Source organism: Grammomys surdaster, unplaced genomic scaffold (genome assembly GCF_004785775.1).
Source record: "Grammomys surdaster isolate TR1022 unplaced genomic scaffold, NIH_TR_1.0 363, whole genome shotgun sequence".
NCBI classification, from domain to species: domain Eukaryota; kingdom Metazoa; phylum Chordata; class Mammalia; order Rodentia; family Muridae; genus Grammomys; species Grammomys surdaster.
The window spans coordinates 8,589,247-8,607,493 of record NW_021604782.1 but is presented as its reverse complement, the minus strand read 5'-3'; the positions used below and the strand labels follow the sequence as shown (position 1 = coordinate 8,607,493).

Genomic DNA, 18,247 nt, shown 5'->3' with positions numbered 1-18,247 from the left:
ATACATAAATAAATCTTAGAAAAAAAAAGAAACTAAAATTACAATTCTTAGAAGAAAATGTAGGTACAAACTATTATGATCTTGAGTCAGGCAAAAAAAAGTCTTAGATACCAGAAACTCAAGTGACAAACTAAACTATAAAAAGAACTTTATAAATGAAAACTTTCGTATTTGTTTTATAGCACACTGTCAAAAAATAAAAAGACAACTCACAGGGAGAAGATATTCTAGAATTACATACCTAGTAAGTAACTTAGAATATAAATTGCTGGTGAGATGGCTCAGTGGGTAAAGTGGTTGCTGAGCAAGTGTGGAGATCTGAGTTTGGACCCTCAATATACAGCCAGACACAGCTGCATGTGTGCTTGTAACCCCAAGCAAACAGCCAAGAAGCAAGGCCAAATGATTTTAGTATAACGAAATAGACTTCAAGCCAAAACTAATCAAAAGACCTAGACAAAGATACTACATACTCATTTAAAAATTTCATCAAGAGAATATGGTTCTAAACATTTATGCATCTAACACACTGCTGCCCAATTTCATAAAAGAAACACAGTTATATCCAAAAGGATACATCAGGCCTAAACAGTGATAATGAGTGAGTTTGATTCTCCACTCTCAAAAACTGACAAGTCATCCAAACAAAAATGAAATAAGAAACTCTAGAGTTAAATTATATAATACATCTTGTGAGTCTAACATCTACAGGACATTGCACCTGAAAATAAAGAATTCATTCTCTTCTCAGAAATCCATAGAACTTTCTCCAAAATTGATCATATATTTGAAAACAAATCTCAACAAATACCAGAAATTTGAAACAACATCCTGATTCCTATCTGACCCCCATGAATTAAAGCTGGATGTCAGCAATCGAAACACAGAGTCATGGGAGCTGAACAACTCACTACTGAATGAAAATTAGGTCAAGACAGAAATAATAATAATAATAAGCTTTTTAGAATTGAATGAAAATGAAAACACAGCATACCAAAGTCTATGAAACGTAACAGAGGCAGTTCTTAGAGAAAAGCTCAAATCACTAAGTGCTTACATAAAAAATGTGACAGATCTCATATTAACAACTTAATATCTACTAGCCATATATCTAAATTTACTATGGTTTATAACCAAATCCAAAAAGGTTTTTTTTAGTTGATTTCTAATTTTCTGTAAAAACTATTATCTCATTGTCAATGGTCATAAAATTCTTACTGCCATATTGCCCTCTGATAGGAGAAATATGACCACTAATCTTTAAGAAAGCATTTCTTTTTCCTTTTTTAACAAAAATGAACTAAACAGCTTTATTGACATCACAGTACACTCAAGAATAATTTTGAGAACATTACAGCTGAAAGAGAATGGCACATTTGTAGTCTTATTAAGTACGATTTCTTGAAAAAATGTAATACAAAGAAATCCTATTAAGTAACTTGGAGCAGCATTTGGAAAAAGACACCTATTTACACAATTTTTAAAAATGTGGTTTCAGTTACATGGCCACAATGTGACTCTATAATAAGACAAGTCCTTAAACTCATGGAATTTTTAAAAAATGGCATCATGGCATTTTTGCTACGTCATTCTTCAGCGATTACGACGTGAAGGGGTGTTGATTTGGAAAAAGAAAGGGGGGGAAGACAAAATTTAAAAACAAAAATGTATTTATACTTAAAATCTGCAATATAAATAAATGCTTTTATACAGGATTTCTGACATTATTTTAAAATACTTAACAAGTACCAAACTGAGTTTATAAGAGAGGAGGGGCATTTTCAACTTTGGATAAATTAAAAAAAAACTTTTAAAAAATCAATCAAAATACTTTAAAAAGTATACTACCTTGATCAGGACTTACACTTGTGTTTGAGGCTTGCCATCTTACTAGATTTTCTTTAAGATTTCTCCGTGAATTTTGACCAACTATGTTTAGGTGTCTTAGCCTTCCTTTCTTTGCTACTTCTGGGAGATTCCTTCTGCTAGAATCAGAATCTGAATGGTTGTTACTATCTTTGGTAGCATTTTTCTTACAATCCTGTCTAGAGTCATGTCTTATGAATTTAACAGATATAGAACTACTCCTACAGAAAGTTCTCTCACTTTCTCACTTCCTTTTTAACCGATCATCCTGACTACTGAATTTAAAATCTTTTTCTTCCCTTTTCTGTTATTTCTTTCTTTTATCCTGTTCACGGTCGCTTTCCTTATCTTTCTTTCTCCTGTCTTTATCAACACTTTGACTCCTCTAGGAGAGCATTTCAAGGGAAACAACACCCTTCACAGTAGTCACAAATAATATAAAATATCTCACTGTAACTCTAACCAAACAAGTGAAAGATCTTCAAGTCTCTGAAGAAAGAAATCAAAACCTCAGGAGATGGAAAGATCTTTCCTGCTCATGGATTGGTAGGATTTACATAGTAAAAATGGCCATCCTACCAAAGGCAATCTACAGATTCAGTGAAATCCCCATCAAAATTTCAACACAATTCTGCACAGACATGGAAAGAGCAATTCTCAACTTCATATGAAAAAATGAAAAAAACCCAGGATAGCCAAAATAATACTGAACAATAAAAGATCTTCTGGGGGAATCACCATCCCTGACCTGAAGCTTTACTAGAGAGCAGTAATGGTAAAAACTGCATGGTATTAGTACAGAGACAGACAGGTTGATCAATGGAACAGAATCAAAGACACAGAAATAAACCTACATACCTATGGACACTTAATCTTTGACAAGCCAAAAATATACAGTGGAAAAAAAGAAAGCACCTTCAATAAATGGTGCTGGTCTAACTAGAAGTAGAAAAAAAATTCTACTAGATGTAGAAAAAATTTTTTTCTACTAGATGTAGAAAAAATGAAAATAGATTCATATTCGTCACCTTGCATAAAACTCAAGTCTAAGTGGATCAAGGACCTCAACATAAAGCCAGCTATACTGAATCTAATAGAAGAGCAAGTGGGAAAGAGTCTCAAACTCATTGGCCCAGGGAGTTGAGGGAAATTTCCTAAACACAGCTCCAATGGCCCAGGCTCTACGATCAACAATTGATAAATGAGACCTCATTGAAACTGAAAAGTTTCTGTAAGGCAAAAACACTGTCAATAGGACAAAATGGCAATCTAAAGATTGGGAAAAGATCTTCACTAACCCCACATCCAATAGAGGGCTAATATTCAAAATATATGAAGAACTCAAGAAGTTAGACTCAAAAAAAACCAAATAACACAATAAAAAAAATGGACTACAGAGCTAAACAGAGAATTCTCAACCAAGAAATGTTGAATGGCAGAGAAGCCCTTAAAGAAACGTTCAACATCCTCAATCATCAGAAAAATACAAATCAAAACCACCCTGTGATTTCACCTTACATCAATCAGAATAGCTAAGGTCAAGTAGCTAAGGGTTGAGGAACTATAGAAGGGCAGACCTGAAGGGGAATAATGACAAGACTTAAAAAAAAAGATTAAAGATAATTAAAACAAAACAAAAATAAAATTAAAGAAATCAGTAGCCCTCCTTTATACAAACTCAAAAACTCAGGTGACAGCAGATGTTGGCAAGAATGTGGAGAAAGAGGAACACTCTTCCACTGCTGGTGGGATTGCAAACTGGTACAACCACTCTGGAAATCAGTCTGACAGTTACTCAGAAAATTGGAAATAGATCTACTTGAAGACTCAGCTATACCACTCCTGGGCATATAGTTAAAAGGTGCCCCACCATGCCACAGGGGCATGTGTTCCACTATGTTCATACCGGTCTTATTTGTGATAGCCAGAAGCTGGAAACAATCCAGATGCATCACAGTGGAAGAATGGATACAGAAATTGTGGTTCATTTACACACTGTACTACTATTCAGCTATTAAGAATGAGAACATCATGAGTTTCGCAGGCAAATTGAAACTAGAAAATCATTCTGAGTGAGGGAACTCACACTCCAAAGGACATACATGGTATGTGCTTACTAATAAGTGGATATTAGCCAAAAAGTACAGAATACCCAGGATACAATCCACAGAATTCAAGAAGGTTAACAAGCCAAAGGGCTCAAGTGAGGATACTTCAATCCCACTTGGGAGGGAGAAGAAAGCAACCATGGGGAGCAGAGAGAGGGAGGTATCTGGGTAGGGGAGGGGGAGGGGAAAGGGGGGAAACATGATCAGGTATTGGGGAGGAGGAATAGGAAAGAAGCTCTGAGGGCCAGCAGAATGAATAGAAATATGCAATCTCAGGAGGTGAGAGGAGGGGGACTCTCTAGAATGTACCAGAGACCTGGGAGGTGAAAGACTCTCAGGACTCCAAGAGAAGGTCCTTAGATGAATGTCCAACACTGGGGAGAGGAAACTTGTAGAGTCCACCTCCAGGAGAGAGATGGGGCATCAAGTGGAGGGATGGGGTTGCCATCCCACAGTCAAAAACTCTGACCCAGAATTGTTCCTGTCTAAAAGAACTGCAGTGACAAAAATGGAGAAGAGATTGAGGGAAAGGAGGTCCAGTGACCAGCCCAAATTGGGATCCATCTCAAGGGGAGACTCCAAGGCCTGATACTATTTTTGATGCTATGATGTGCTTATAGACAGGAGCCTAGCATGACTGTCCTCTGAGAAGCCCAATAAGCAGCTGACTAAAACAGATGCAGATACTTACACCCAACCAATGGACTAAAGTTGGGGACCCCTGTGGTTGAATGAGGGAAAGACTGGGAGAAGCTGAGGAGGGGGGTGACCCCATAGGAAGACCAGCAGTCTCAACTAACCTGGACCCCTGAGATTTCTCAGATACTGAGCCACCAACCAGGCAGCAGACACTAGCTGGTATGAGGTTCCCAACACGTATACAGCAGAGGACTGCCTGGTCTGGCCTCAGTGAGAGAAGAAGCACCTAACCCTTGAGAGACTTGATGCCCCAGGAAGAGTAGGGAGGTTTAGTGGGGTGGGGTGGGAGGAGTGGGGACATCCTCTTGGAGATGGGGTGGAGGAATGGGGTGAGGAACTGTAGGAGGGCAAACCTGGAGGGGGATAATGACAAGGCTTAAAAAAAAAGATTGAAGATAATTATAGCAAAACAAAGACAAAATTAATAAAATCAGTAGCCCTCCTTTATACAAATGATAAATAGGTTGAGAAAGAAATTAAGGAAACAACACCCTTTACAATAGCCATGAAAATATCTTGGTGTAATTCTAACCAAGCAAGTGAAAGATCCGTATGACAAGAACTTCATCTCCCTGAAGAGAGAAGTTGAGTGCATCAGAAGATGAAATGATCCCCCCATGCTCATGAATAGGTAGAATTAACATAGTGAAAATGACTGTCTTACCAAAAGCAGTCTACAAACTCAGTGCAACTCTCATCAAAATTCCAACACGATTTTTCATAGACATTGAAAGATCAATTCTCAACTTCATATGAAAAAATGAAAAAACCAAGAATAGCCAAAAGAATCCTGAACAATAAAAGGACTTCTGAGGGAGTCACCATCCCTGACCTCAAGCTTTACTACAGAGTAGTAATGATAAAACCTGTATAGTATTGGTACAGAAATAAACACATTAATCAATGAAATTGAATTAAAGACCCAGAAATAAGCCCACGCAAGTATGGATGCTTGATTTTTTATAAAGAAACCAAAACTATACAGTGGAAAAAAGAAAGCATCTTCAACAAATCGTGCTGGACTAACTGGATATATACACATAGAAGAATGAAACTAGATCCATACTTATCACCTTGCACAACTCAAGTCCAAGTGGATAAAGGACCTCCACCTAAAACCAGGTGCACTAAATCTTACAGAAAAGAAATGGGAAGTACTCTTGAATGCATTGGTACAGGAGACAAGTTCCTAAACAGAACACCAATGGCTCAGGCTCTAAGATCAACTTGATACATGGGACCTCATGAAACTGAAAAGCTTCTGTAAGACAAAGAATGCTGTCAATAGGACAACTCAACAGCCCACAGATTGAGAAAAGATCTTCAACGACCCTACATCTGACAGAGAGCATATACCATAATTTACAAAGAACTCAAGAAGTTAGACACCAACAACCTAAATAACCCAATTGAAAAATGGGAATTAAACAGAATTCTCAACAGAGAAATCTTGAATGGCTGAGAAGCACTTAAATGTTGAAAGTCTTTAGTCATCAGGGAAATGCAAATCAAAACAACTCTGAGGTTCCATCTTTTATACCCATCAGAATGGCTAAGATCAAAAACTCAAGAGATAGCACATGCTGGCTAGGATGTAGAGCAAGGGGAGCACTCCTACATTGCTGGTGGGAGTGTAATTGCTAGAAATCAATTTGGTAGTTTCTTAGAAAACTGGGCATAGTTCTACCTCAAGATTCAGCCATACCACTCCTGGACATATACCCAAAAGATGCTCCAACATCTCACAAAGACATTTGCTCAACTATGTTCTTGTAAGAATGTAATTTCAGGTCACAGTGTGAACTTAAAATTAAAGGATTCTTAGGTTTTGAGTTTACACTCAAATATTAGCTGCCCCCAAGGCACATCTCGGGAGGAGTACATTCCAAAGACTCGAACAAACATTCCAGACGAGAGGGCCCAAGATAAGGGAGATGAACCACCTGGATAAACAGAAGCCACTTAAATGAACCCTCTCTGCTATAGATATAAAGGTGTAAATTTGAGTTACTTAGAAACCGAGCCTGGGAAAGGAACCAGGCTTGGGAATGGCTGTTTGAAATCTTTTTTTATATTGTCTAAGAAGTAAATAACTGTTCTTTGTATATAAATTACCCTTAACCACAGTTCGGGGTTCTTCTTGACTATGAGCAGAAGAGCCCTGGTGCACCGGCCACTATCAATTCATCAGTTCATCAATAAACTCTCATGCTATTGCAGCGAGTCCCACCCATGAGTGTCTCTGTGGGAGTGCATCCCCTGGTTTTGGATCTTTAGAGTCCAACATTCTTAGCAGCTTTATTCATAATAGCTGGAAACTGGAAACAACCTAGATGTTCCTCAACTGAAGAATTGTATCCGCCTACGGCCACGGATCACTGGGTTCACCTGAAAGGGAGGAGGCTGGGAATGAAAGGGGGACAGAGGACGAAAAGAAATGAAGCCAAGGGCTCGAGCATAGAGCAGATCCCAGGCGGCAGCTCTGTATCCAACCTTACAAAACCCAGAGGAAGTGGGGCTCCCAGGAGCTTTAACTCAGGCAGTATCTCAGGTAAGGAGACAGCAACACCTGCCCCAAACAGGGAGTAACCAGGACCCACTGGGACCCAGGAATTCACTCCTGGCCCAGAGCATGGGTTCCTTCCAGTCTCCACCTGAGCACTGAGCAGATCTTGGGTCTCAGCTCTAACCCCAGCAGCAAAACCCACTCAAAACAGTTCTGACACTACCTAGATAATAGGAAAGACAGGCTCCAGTCAGAGACAGTGCAGATAGCACAAAGGAGATCCAGATGGTGAAAGGCAAGTGCAAGAACATAAGCATCAGCAACCCAAGGTACTTGACATCATTAGAACCTAGTTCTCCCACACTAGAAAGTCCTGAATTCCCCATATCACCAGGAAAGCAAGATTCAGATTTTTAAATCACTTCTAATGATGATAGAGGACTTTAAGAAGGACATAAATAACACTCTCAAAGAATTTGAGGAGAACACATGTAAACAGGTAGAAGCCCTTAAAGAGGAAACACAAAAATCCCTTAAAGAATTACAAGAGAACACAACCAAACAGGTGAAGGAATTGAACAAAACCATCCGGGACATAAAAATGGAAGTAAACAATAAAGAAATCACAAAGGGAAACTACCCTAGAGACAGAAAACCAAGGAAAAAAATCAGGAGTCATAGACACAAGCATCACCAACAGAATACAAGAGATAGAAGAAAGAATCTCAGGTGCAGAAGATACTATAGAAAATATTGACACAACTGTGAAGTAAAACGCAAAATGCAAAAAGTTCTTAACACAAAACATCCAGGAAATCCAGGACACAATGAGAAGACCAAACCTAAGGATAATAGCTATAGAAGAGAGTGAAGATTCCCAACTTAAAGGGCCAATAAATATCTTCAACAAAATTATAGAAGAAAACTTCCCTAGCCTAAAGAAAGAAATGCCCATAATCATACAAGAAGCCTACAGAATGCCAAATAGACTAGACCAGAAAAGAAATACCCCCTGTCACATAATAATCAAAACACAAAATGCACAAAAGAAAGAAAGAATTTTAAAAGCAGTAAGGGAAAAAGGCCAAGTAACATATAAAGGCAGACCTATCAGAATTACACCTGACTTCTCACCAGATACTGTGAAAGCCAGAAGATCCTGGACAGATGTCATACAGACCCTAAGCGAACATAAATGCCAGCCCAGGCTACTATACTCAGGAAAACTCTCAATTACCATAGATGGAGAAACCAAGATATTCCACGACAAAACAAAATTTACACAGTATCTTTCCACAAACCCAGCACTACAAAGGATAATGGCAGGAAAACTCCAATACAAGGAGGGCAATTATACCCTAGAAAGAGCAAGACAATATCGCCTTCCAACAAACCCAAAAGAAGATAACCACACAAACAATGCCTCTACTATTAGCAAAAATGACAGGAAGCAACAATACTCTCTCCTTAATATCTCTTAACATCAATGGACTCAATTCCTCAATAAAAAGGCATAGGCTAACTGACTGGATTCACAAACAGGACCCAGCTTTTTGCTGCATACAGGAAACCCACCTCAGTGACAAAGACAGACAGTACCTTAGAGTAAAAGGTTGGAAAATAATTTTTCAAGTAAATGGCCCTAAGAAACAATCTGGAGTAGCCATTCTAATATAGAATAAAATTGACTTTCAACTTAAAGCTATCAAAAAGGATAAGGAAGGGCATTTCATACTTGTCAAAGGAAAAGTCAACCAACATGAACACTCAATTCTGAATATCTAAATGCAAGAGCACCCACTTTCATAAAAGAAACCTTACTAAAGCTCAAAGCACACATTGTACCTCACAGAATAATAGTGGTAGACTTCAACACCCCACTCTCAGCAATGGATAGATAATGGAAACAGAAACTAAACAGAGATACAGTGAAACTAACAGAAGTTTTGAACCAAATGGATTTAACAGACATCTATAGAACATTTCATCCTAAAACAAAAGAATACACCTTCTTCTCGGCACCTCATGGTACCTTCTCCAAAACTGACCTTATAATCAGTCACAAGACAGGCCTCAGCAGATACAAAAAGATTGAAATAATCCCTTGCATCCTATCAGATCACCATGGCCTAAGGCTGATCTTCAATAATGACAAAGACAATGGAAAGCCCACATTCACATGGAAACTGAACAACACCATACTCATTGATAATCTGATCAGGGAATAAATAAAGAAAGAAATTAAAGACTTTTTAGAATTTAATGAAAATGATGACACATTATACCAAAACCTATGGGATACAATGAAAGCAGTGCTAAGAGGAAAATTCATAGCTCTAAGTGCATATAAAAAGAAACTGGAGAGAGCACACACTAGCAGCTTGACAATGCATCTGAAAGCCCTAGAACAAAAAGAAGCTAATACACCCAAGAGGACTACATGGCAGGAAATAATCAAACTCAGGGCTGAAACCAACCAAATAGAAACAAAAAGAACTATCCCAAGAATCAATAAAATCAGGAGCTGGTTCTTTGAGAAAATCAGCAAGATAGATAAACCCTTAGCCAGACTAATCAGAGGGCAGAGAGACAGTATCCAAGTTAATAAAATCAGAACTGAAAAGGGTGACATAACAACAGAAACCAAGGAAATTCAAAAAATCATCAGATCCTACTACAAAAGCCTATACTCAACAAAATTGGAAAATGTGGATGAAATGGACAATTTTTTTAGACAAATACCAGTTACCAATGTTATATCATTGGTAAACCATCTAAACAGTCCCATAACCCCCAAAGAAACAGAAGCAGTCATTAAAAGTCTCCCCACACAAAAAAAAGTCCGGGACCAGACGGTTTTAGTGCTGAATTCTATCAGACCTTCAAGGAAGACCTAATACCAATTCTCTTCAAACTATTCCATAAAATAGAAACAGAAGGAACACTACCCAATTCATTCTATGAAGCCACAATTACAGTCATACCTAAACCACACAAAGACCCAACAAAGAAAGAGAACTTCAGGCCAATCTCCCTTATGAACATCGATGCAAAAATACTCAATAAAATTCTAGTGAACCGAATCCAAGAACACATCAAAACAATTATCCATCATGATCAAGTAGGCTTTATCCCAGGAATGCAGGGTTGGTTCAATATATGGAAATCCATCAATGTAATCCACTATATAAATAAACTCAAAGAATAAAACCACACGATCATCTCACTAGATGCTGAGAAAGCATTTGACAAAATTCAACACCCCTTCATGAGAAACGTCGTGGAAAGATCAGGAATTCAAGGTCCATACCTAAACATAGTAAAAGCAATATACAGCAAACCAGTAGCCAACATCAAACTAAATGGAGAGAAACTTGAAGCAATCCCACTAAAATCAGGGATTAGACAAGGCTGCCCACTCTCCCCCTACCTATTCAATATAGTACTGGAAGTCCTAGCCAGAGCAATTAGGCAACACAAGGAGGCCAAAGGGATATAAATAGGAAAGGAAGAAGTCGAAAATCTCACTATTTGCAGATGATATGATAGTTTACTTAAGTGACCCCAAAGCTTCTACCAGAGAACTCCTAAACCTGATAAACAACTTTAGCAAACTAGCTGGATATAAAATTAATTTAAGCAAATCAGTAGCCTTCCTATACTCAAAAGATAAACTGGCTGAGAAAGAAATTATGGAAATGACACCCTTCACAATAGTCATAGATAATATAAAATACCTTGGCATGAATCTAACCAAGCAAGTAAAAGACCTGTATGACAAGAACTTCAAGCCACTGAAGAAAGAAATCGAAGCTGATCTCAGAAGATGGAAAGATCTCCCATGCTCATGGATTGGAAGGATTAATATAGTAAAAATGGCTATCTTGTCAAAACCAATCTATAGATTTAATGCAATCCCCGTCAAAATTCCCACTCAATTCTTCACAGAGATAGAAAGAGCAATCTTAAAATTCATTTGGAATAACAAAAAACCCAGGATAGCGAAAACTACTCTCAGCAATAAAAGAACTTCTGGGAGAATCACCGTCTCTGACTTCAAGCTGTACTACAAAGCAATAGTGATAAAAACTGCATGGTATTGGAACAGAGACAGGCAGGAGGATCAATGGAATAGAATAGAAGACCCAGAAATGAACCCCCATACCTATGGTCACTTGATCTTTGACAAAGGAACTAAAACCATCCAGTGGAAAAAAGACAGCATTTTCAACAAATGGTGCTGGTCCAACTGGAGGTCAGCATGTAGAAGAATGCAAATTGATCCATACTTATCTCCTTGTACAAAGCTCAATTCCAAGTGGATCAAGGACCTCCACATAAAACCAGCTACACTGAAACTAATAGAAGAGAAATTGGGGGAAAGCCTGGAACACATGGGCACAGGAGAAAAGTTCCTGAACAGAACACCAATGGCTTGTGCTCTAAGACCAAGAATTGACAAATGGGACCTCATAAAACTGCAAAGCTTCTGCAAAGCAAAGGACACAGTCAATAGGACAAAACAGCAACCAAAAGATTGGGAAAAGATCTTCACCAACCCTACATCTGATAAAGGGCTAATATCCAAGGTATACAAAGAACTGAAGAAATTAGACTCTAGACAATCAAAGAACCCTATTAAAAAATGGAGCACAAAGCTGAACAAAGAATTCTCAACTGAGGAAACTTGAATGGCCAAGAAGCACCTAAAGAAATATTCAGCATCCTTAGTCATCAGGGAAATGCAAATCAAAACAACCCTGAGATGCCACCCCACATCAGTCAGAATGGCTAAGATCCAAAACTCAGTTGACAGCAGATGCTGGCGAGGATATAGAGAAAGAGGAACACTCCTCCACTGTTGGTGGGATTGTAAGCTGGTACAACCACTATGGAAAGCAGTCTGGTGGTACCTCAGAAAATTGAACATAGTGTTACCTGAGGACCCAGCTATACCACTCCTGGACATATACCCAAAAGATGTTTCAACATACAACAGGGACACATGCTCCACTATGTTCATAGCAGCCTTATTTATAATAGCCAGAAGTTGGAAAGAACCCAGATGCCCTTCAACAGAAGAATGGATACAGAAAATGTGGTACATTTACACAATGGAGTACTAGTCAGCTATTAAAAACAATGAGTTCATGAAATTCTTAGGCAAATGGATGGAGCTAGAAAATATCATCCGGAGTGAGGTGACCCAGTCTCAAAAGAACATACATGGTATGCACTTACTGTTAAGTGGATATTAGCCCAAAAGCTCACAATACCTAAGACACAACGCATAGACCACATGAAACTCAAGAAGAAGAAGGAAGACCAAAGTGTGGGTGCTTTGGTCCTTTTTAGAAGGAGTATCAAAAGCTTCAACCAGAGCTCCCAAGGTCTAAACCTCCTGCCTGAGGGCACAAAGGGAGGGACTCATGTCTCTACCTGTGTAGGTAATTGAGGGTGGCCTTGTCAGACATCAGTGGAAGTGGAGGGCCATGGTCCCTGAAAGTTTGGATTCCCTAGTGTTGAGGAATTTGAGAGCAGGGAGATGGGACTGGGAGGATGTAGCAGATGCACAGTTCACTCTTCATGTGGGTCCTGAACAACTGGAGCTGGAGCTATCCCAAAAGCTGTTGCCTGTATGTAGGATATGTTCTACTAGTTGGGCTGCCTTGTCTGGCTTTAGTGGGAGAGAGACTTGAAGGGCCAGGATAGGGAGGATACCCAGGGGGTCTCCACCCACCAAGAGGAGAAGTGGAAAGGGGATGAGGGAGGATTGTGGGAGGGGGTAGCCGTGAGTGGGGGCAGTGAGTGGGATGTAAAGTGAATAAGTAACAAAAAAATTAAATTAAAATTAAAAATTAAACTAAAACTAAAAATTAAAATTAAAAAAGAATTAATGCCCCAAATTTGTATTTGCAAGAAAAATTGATTAAATGAATGTCTGTGAAAATGTTCCTGTCATTCTTAGCATATCCTTGCATTCTAGCATGCTAAGATACTGTGTTAATGCTTTCTGTTTCATTTTTTGGTATCAGCTACTTTCCCAAAAAGTAATAATTGCTTTTGGGTAACAATTCTGTTCAGAAACCAAGATCTTGGTCTTAGATGTTCTGTTGTTGTAATAAGGTCCTGCCAAGAGTGCTTCATTCAATACAATTTCTGATCACTCATTGAGATATTCAGTGAGTTTTTGTGTTTAAAAGAACAAATACCCTTAATTTCTGAAAACTAGCAAGTAATTTCACCAATGGAAAAATCATGTATTTTAGAATTCTTAAAACATCCTATTTGTTGAGTATTCTAACTTGTGAGACACAATGAAAATATTGCTAAGAGTAAAGTTCATAGCACTATGTGTCTTCATAAAGAAATTGGAGAGACCTCACATTAGCAACTTAACAGCACACCCAAAAACTCTGGAACAAAAAGATGGAAACACACTCAAGAGTAGACAGCAGGAAATAATCAAAGTCAGGGGTGAAATCAACAAATTAGAACAACAAAGAGAACAATACAAAGAAACAATGAAACCAAAAGCTGTTTTTTTGTTTATGTTTTTGTTTGTTTGTTTTTTGAGAAAATCAACAAGATAGACAAACCCTTAGCCAAACTAAATAAAAGACAGAGAAATACTATCCAAATTAATAAAATCAGTAATGCAAAGGGAGACATAACAGCTGTCACTGAGGAAGTTAAAAAATCATTGGGTCTTACATCAAAAGTCTGTACTCCACAAAATTGAAAAGTCTAAAGAAAATGGATGATTTTATAGGCAGATACCTTTTACCAAAGTTAAATCAAGATCAGGTAAATCAGGTAAACTATTTAAATGGACCTAAAACTCCTAAGAAAATAGAAGCAGTTATTAAAAGTCTCCCAACCAAAATAAAACCCAGGGTCAGATGAGTTTAATGCAGAATTCTACCAGACTTTCAAAGAAGAGCTAATACCAATATTCTTCAAACTATTCCACAAAGTAAAAACAGAAGGCTCATTGCCAAACTCTTTCTATGAGGCCACAGTCACCCTGATACCTAAACCACACAAAGATTCAACAAAGAAAGAGAATTTCAGACCAATTTCCCTTATGAACATTGATGTAAAAAATACTCAATAAAATGCTTGCAAACTGAACACATGAAAAATATCATCTACTATGATCAAGTAGGCTTCATTCTAGGGATTCAGGGTGGCTCAATATATGAAAATCATCAAAAAAACTGAAAGAAAAATAATCACATGACCATCACATTAGATGCTGAAAAGCTTTTGACAAAATCCAATACCCACCTTGTGTTAAAAATTTTGGAAAGATCAGTGATATAAGGCACATACCTAAACACAATAAAGGCAATATATAGTAAGCCAATAGTCAACATCAAATTAAATGGAGAGAAAGTTAAAGCAATTCCGTTAAAACGGGGACAAGGCAAGGCTGTTCACTGTCTCCATATCTATTCAACTTGAAGTTGAAGTTCTAGCCAGAGCAATAAAACAACTAAAAGAGATCAAACAGATACAAATTGGAAAAGAAGTCAAAGTATCAATATTCTCAGATGATATGATAATATATATAAATGACCCCAAAATTATACCAGAGTATTCTATATTATAGTCATTTACAATTTTTGTTACATAATTAGGGATGGATGAAGAAAGGGGAATAACAAACTTTGTTTTTATGATGTCTTTGCAAGTATTTTTGAAGGGCCTGTGTTTGGCTTTTGAAGTGTTTAAAAGTTTGATATAATTGGATCTTTGGGGTATTAACCCTGAAGGATGAGAAGTTTCAAACCTCTGTATAATACAGCTGTTGAACTTTAAATTGTTCAGGGACAATGAGTATTTCCCAAAACAACAAGCGATTTAAACTTATACAGTACTGCAGTTGGGATCCTATGGTAATTTTGGTTATGTTTGTAACAGTTGGTCATTTTGAAAGAAATGCATTGCATAACTGATTTTTTTTATAGCATTTCAGATTTTAAATGTGGATATACTCATTCTTCTTTGCACATAACCAACCATAACTAACTTGTGGAACATATCATGAAACATTTTTATTTGGAGTTTATAGCATGTAATTCAGGTGGGAGAACCATTTTTCCTTGATTACTACTTTTGTGCGGTATAAAAATATCAAATTCTGAGCACCCAAGCTAACTTTGATTTTAACACCAGTACACATTTTTTTTTCTTTAAAAAAAGCTTTGTATAATAATTTACTTGGCAGGGGTTTTATTAAGTATTAAAGTTTTCAGAAAAATCCATAAGAAATAATTTGTTAACTAATGATTAAGAATCAATGATTTTCGATGAAAGAAAATATTAAGAAGAAAAGGAAAAGCTATGTTTGGTTACCACAGAAAGGAAGAATTCTGAAATTTTTTTCTATCATACTAAAGCTACATTCAGTGTTACAGATACTGTTTGGACTTGCATTGTAAGCTGCTTAGGAATCAGTGAGTAAAACAGGGGAAATATATAAAAGCACTTGTTAATTGGGTAGATAGGAACCACAGTGGAGGGGGATGGGAAAGATAAAGTGATGTGGTAGAAGCACTTTGATAAACCATGTCTCTATCATCCACACACTAAGACATTGTTATGTAAGTACCCTGCTCCCATCTCTGTTGATGTCAACTTTTGAAAGGCAGAGAATGAGGCGAAGACTGACTGGTTGCAGCGACAGGAATGGAAACCAAGGCTGAAGTACTGCAACATGGACTATCTGATCAGTGGATCCAAGAAAGCAAGCAAAGAGACAGCAGCAACACGTCAGGACAGCAGTGGTAGGACTGTTTGAGAGTGTATGTGTTTGAAGAAAGACTGGAGAGAATCAGAAGGGAAAGAAAAGGTTTGATGATGATAATGAACAACGTAAGTGCAAAAGCAAGATCCTTGTTTTGGTAACAATTTCTGTTAATGTAACATGGAAAGAATCAAATCCATGCCCTTTTACAGCTATCATTTTTAATCTTTTTTTTTTAAAGCCCCTTAAAATCCTAAAAGACTTTGATTTCTGTATTTCCTGGAAATCATGGATTTTGATACATAGTAAGAGTATTACCTGAGTGAATTTCTTTTAGAACTCTTTAAATATGAGGTATGGCATCAGTAGTGAAAGAAACTGTGTAGTGGGCATATCAGTGTTTAAATGAGGTGGGTTATTTTGTTTGACTTACAAAATGGTTCTTAAGTGTAACTACAAAGCTTTAAACAATATTACCCTTTTTGAAAAAAGTTTTATAAGCTATTAGTGAAACACACAGAGTTCTTTTAGACCTGGAATATTATAGAGTTTCTTTTAAAAATCATTCATTTGTGTCAACATTCCTTTCTTTAACCTTTGAAGAATATTCCTGAGTTTTAGCATGAGCTGTCACCTCTTCAAGTATGTAACCTACTTTTCTAAACTGTGTTCAATTTACAGAGCTCAAAATGGACTTATCCAATGTCTTTTGATGTTTTTCTTCATTCGGTCACTTTGATACCTCTATTGAAAACCTACTATGCCAAGGACAGGATTATGGACTGACAGAAATATTAAATTAGCATACTGCTGTCTGCTTTATTGTTTTCTAAACTTTGCTGTGGATTAATTAAATAGATCAAGCCTGATTCTTTTTTTTTTTAGATCAAAAAGTAGACCATCCTGCAATTTTTTTGTGTGTGGTGAAGTTATATTTATAATGATGAAAATAAGTCTGAAAGTACTTTTTTAGCTAAATGGAAATTATATGTATTTATGCTCCTTAGATGAAATGAAGAGAATCTCTCTAGAATAACTGGTGGTGCTAGCGAGGAAATGCCAGGAGAAAATGTCACTGTTTGGACCCTTTTTTTCCTGGAGGGATTTTCCCAGTACCCAAGGTTAGAGATTGTTCTGTTTGTCTTCAGCCTTGTAATGTATCTAGTTACCATTCTGGGTAACAGTACTCTTATCTTAATCACTGTCCTGGATTCGTGCCTTCAAACCCCCATGTACTTGTTTCTTGGAAACCTCTCTTTCATGGATATCTGTTACACATCTGCTTCTATTCCTACTTTGCTCGTGAACTTGCTGTCATCTAAGAAAACCATTATCTTTTCTGGGTGTGCTGTACAGATGTACCTGTCCCTTTCCATGGGATCCACAGAGTGTATACTTCTGGCTGTGATGGCCTACGATCGTTATGTGGCCATTTGTAACCCTTTGAGGTACCCCATCATCATGAACAGACAACTCTGTGTGCAGATGGCCACCATCTCCTGGGTGACAGGCTGTCTGACTGCTCTGCTGGAAACTAGCTTTGCCTTGCAGATTCCCCTCTGTGGGAACGTCATCAATCATTTCACATGTGAGATTCTAGCAGTGCTAAAATTAGCTTGCATGAGTTCCCTGCTCATGGACATGGTTATGCTGGTAGTCAGTATTCTCCTTCTGCCCATTCCAATGCTCTTGATTTGCATCTCTTATGGCTTCATCCTTTCTACAATTCTGAGAATCAGTTCAACCGAGGGAAGAAACAAAGCTTTTTCAACATGTGGTGCACACTTGACTGTGGTGATCTTATATTATGGGGCTGCTCTCTCCATGTACCTGAAGCCTTCTTCATCAAACTCACAAGAAATAGACAAAATCATCTCGTTGCTTTATGGAGTGCTTACCCCTATGTTGAACCCAATAATATACAGCTTAAGAAACAAAGAAGTAAAAGATGCTGTGAAAAAACTGTTGGGCAAAGTGCTCTTGGCACCAAGCATGTGACTGTCTTTGATTGGGTACCTGTGACTTTCCCAAGGATACACCTGCCATTGGCAGAACTCAGCAGACACATTTTAGATATGATTCAGCCCTTTAGAATTCTGACCTGAATATGAGTTCTGCAGTTTCACAGCCATGAAGCATCTGTACTCAAATTAATTTATTATGGATGGAGTAGGTCCCAAAGTTCACTTACTAATATTTCTTGTCTTTGGTGTGTTATATTTGGGAGGACATCAATTCAGTCACTGGAAATTTGTTCCAAATCTAAAATAAAATTTGAATAAATGTAGTCAGTAAATATTAGTGCCAGGAGAAATA

At 37.6% G+C, this 18,247-nt stretch overlaps 1 protein-coding gene across 1 annotated transcript; it reads left to right on the top strand.

Annotated features, from left to right (window-relative positions):
- Positions 1 to 16,987: 16,987 nt before the first annotated feature.
- Positions 16,988 to 17,929, top strand: LOC114631613 (olfactory receptor 13F1). Its single transcript, XM_028779997.1, has one exon. It carries the CDS (start codon positions 16,988 to 16,990, stop codon positions 17,927 to 17,929), a length of 942 nt encoding a protein of 313 aa, XP_028635830.1.
- Positions 17,930 to 18,247: the final 318 nt, after the last annotated feature.

Excerpts from the sequence above, each read along its gene's own strand:
- LOC114631613 (XM_028779997.1), top strand. The coding sequence starts at position 16,988 with ATGCCAGGAGAAAATGTCACTGTTTGGACCCTTTTTTTCCTGGAGGGA.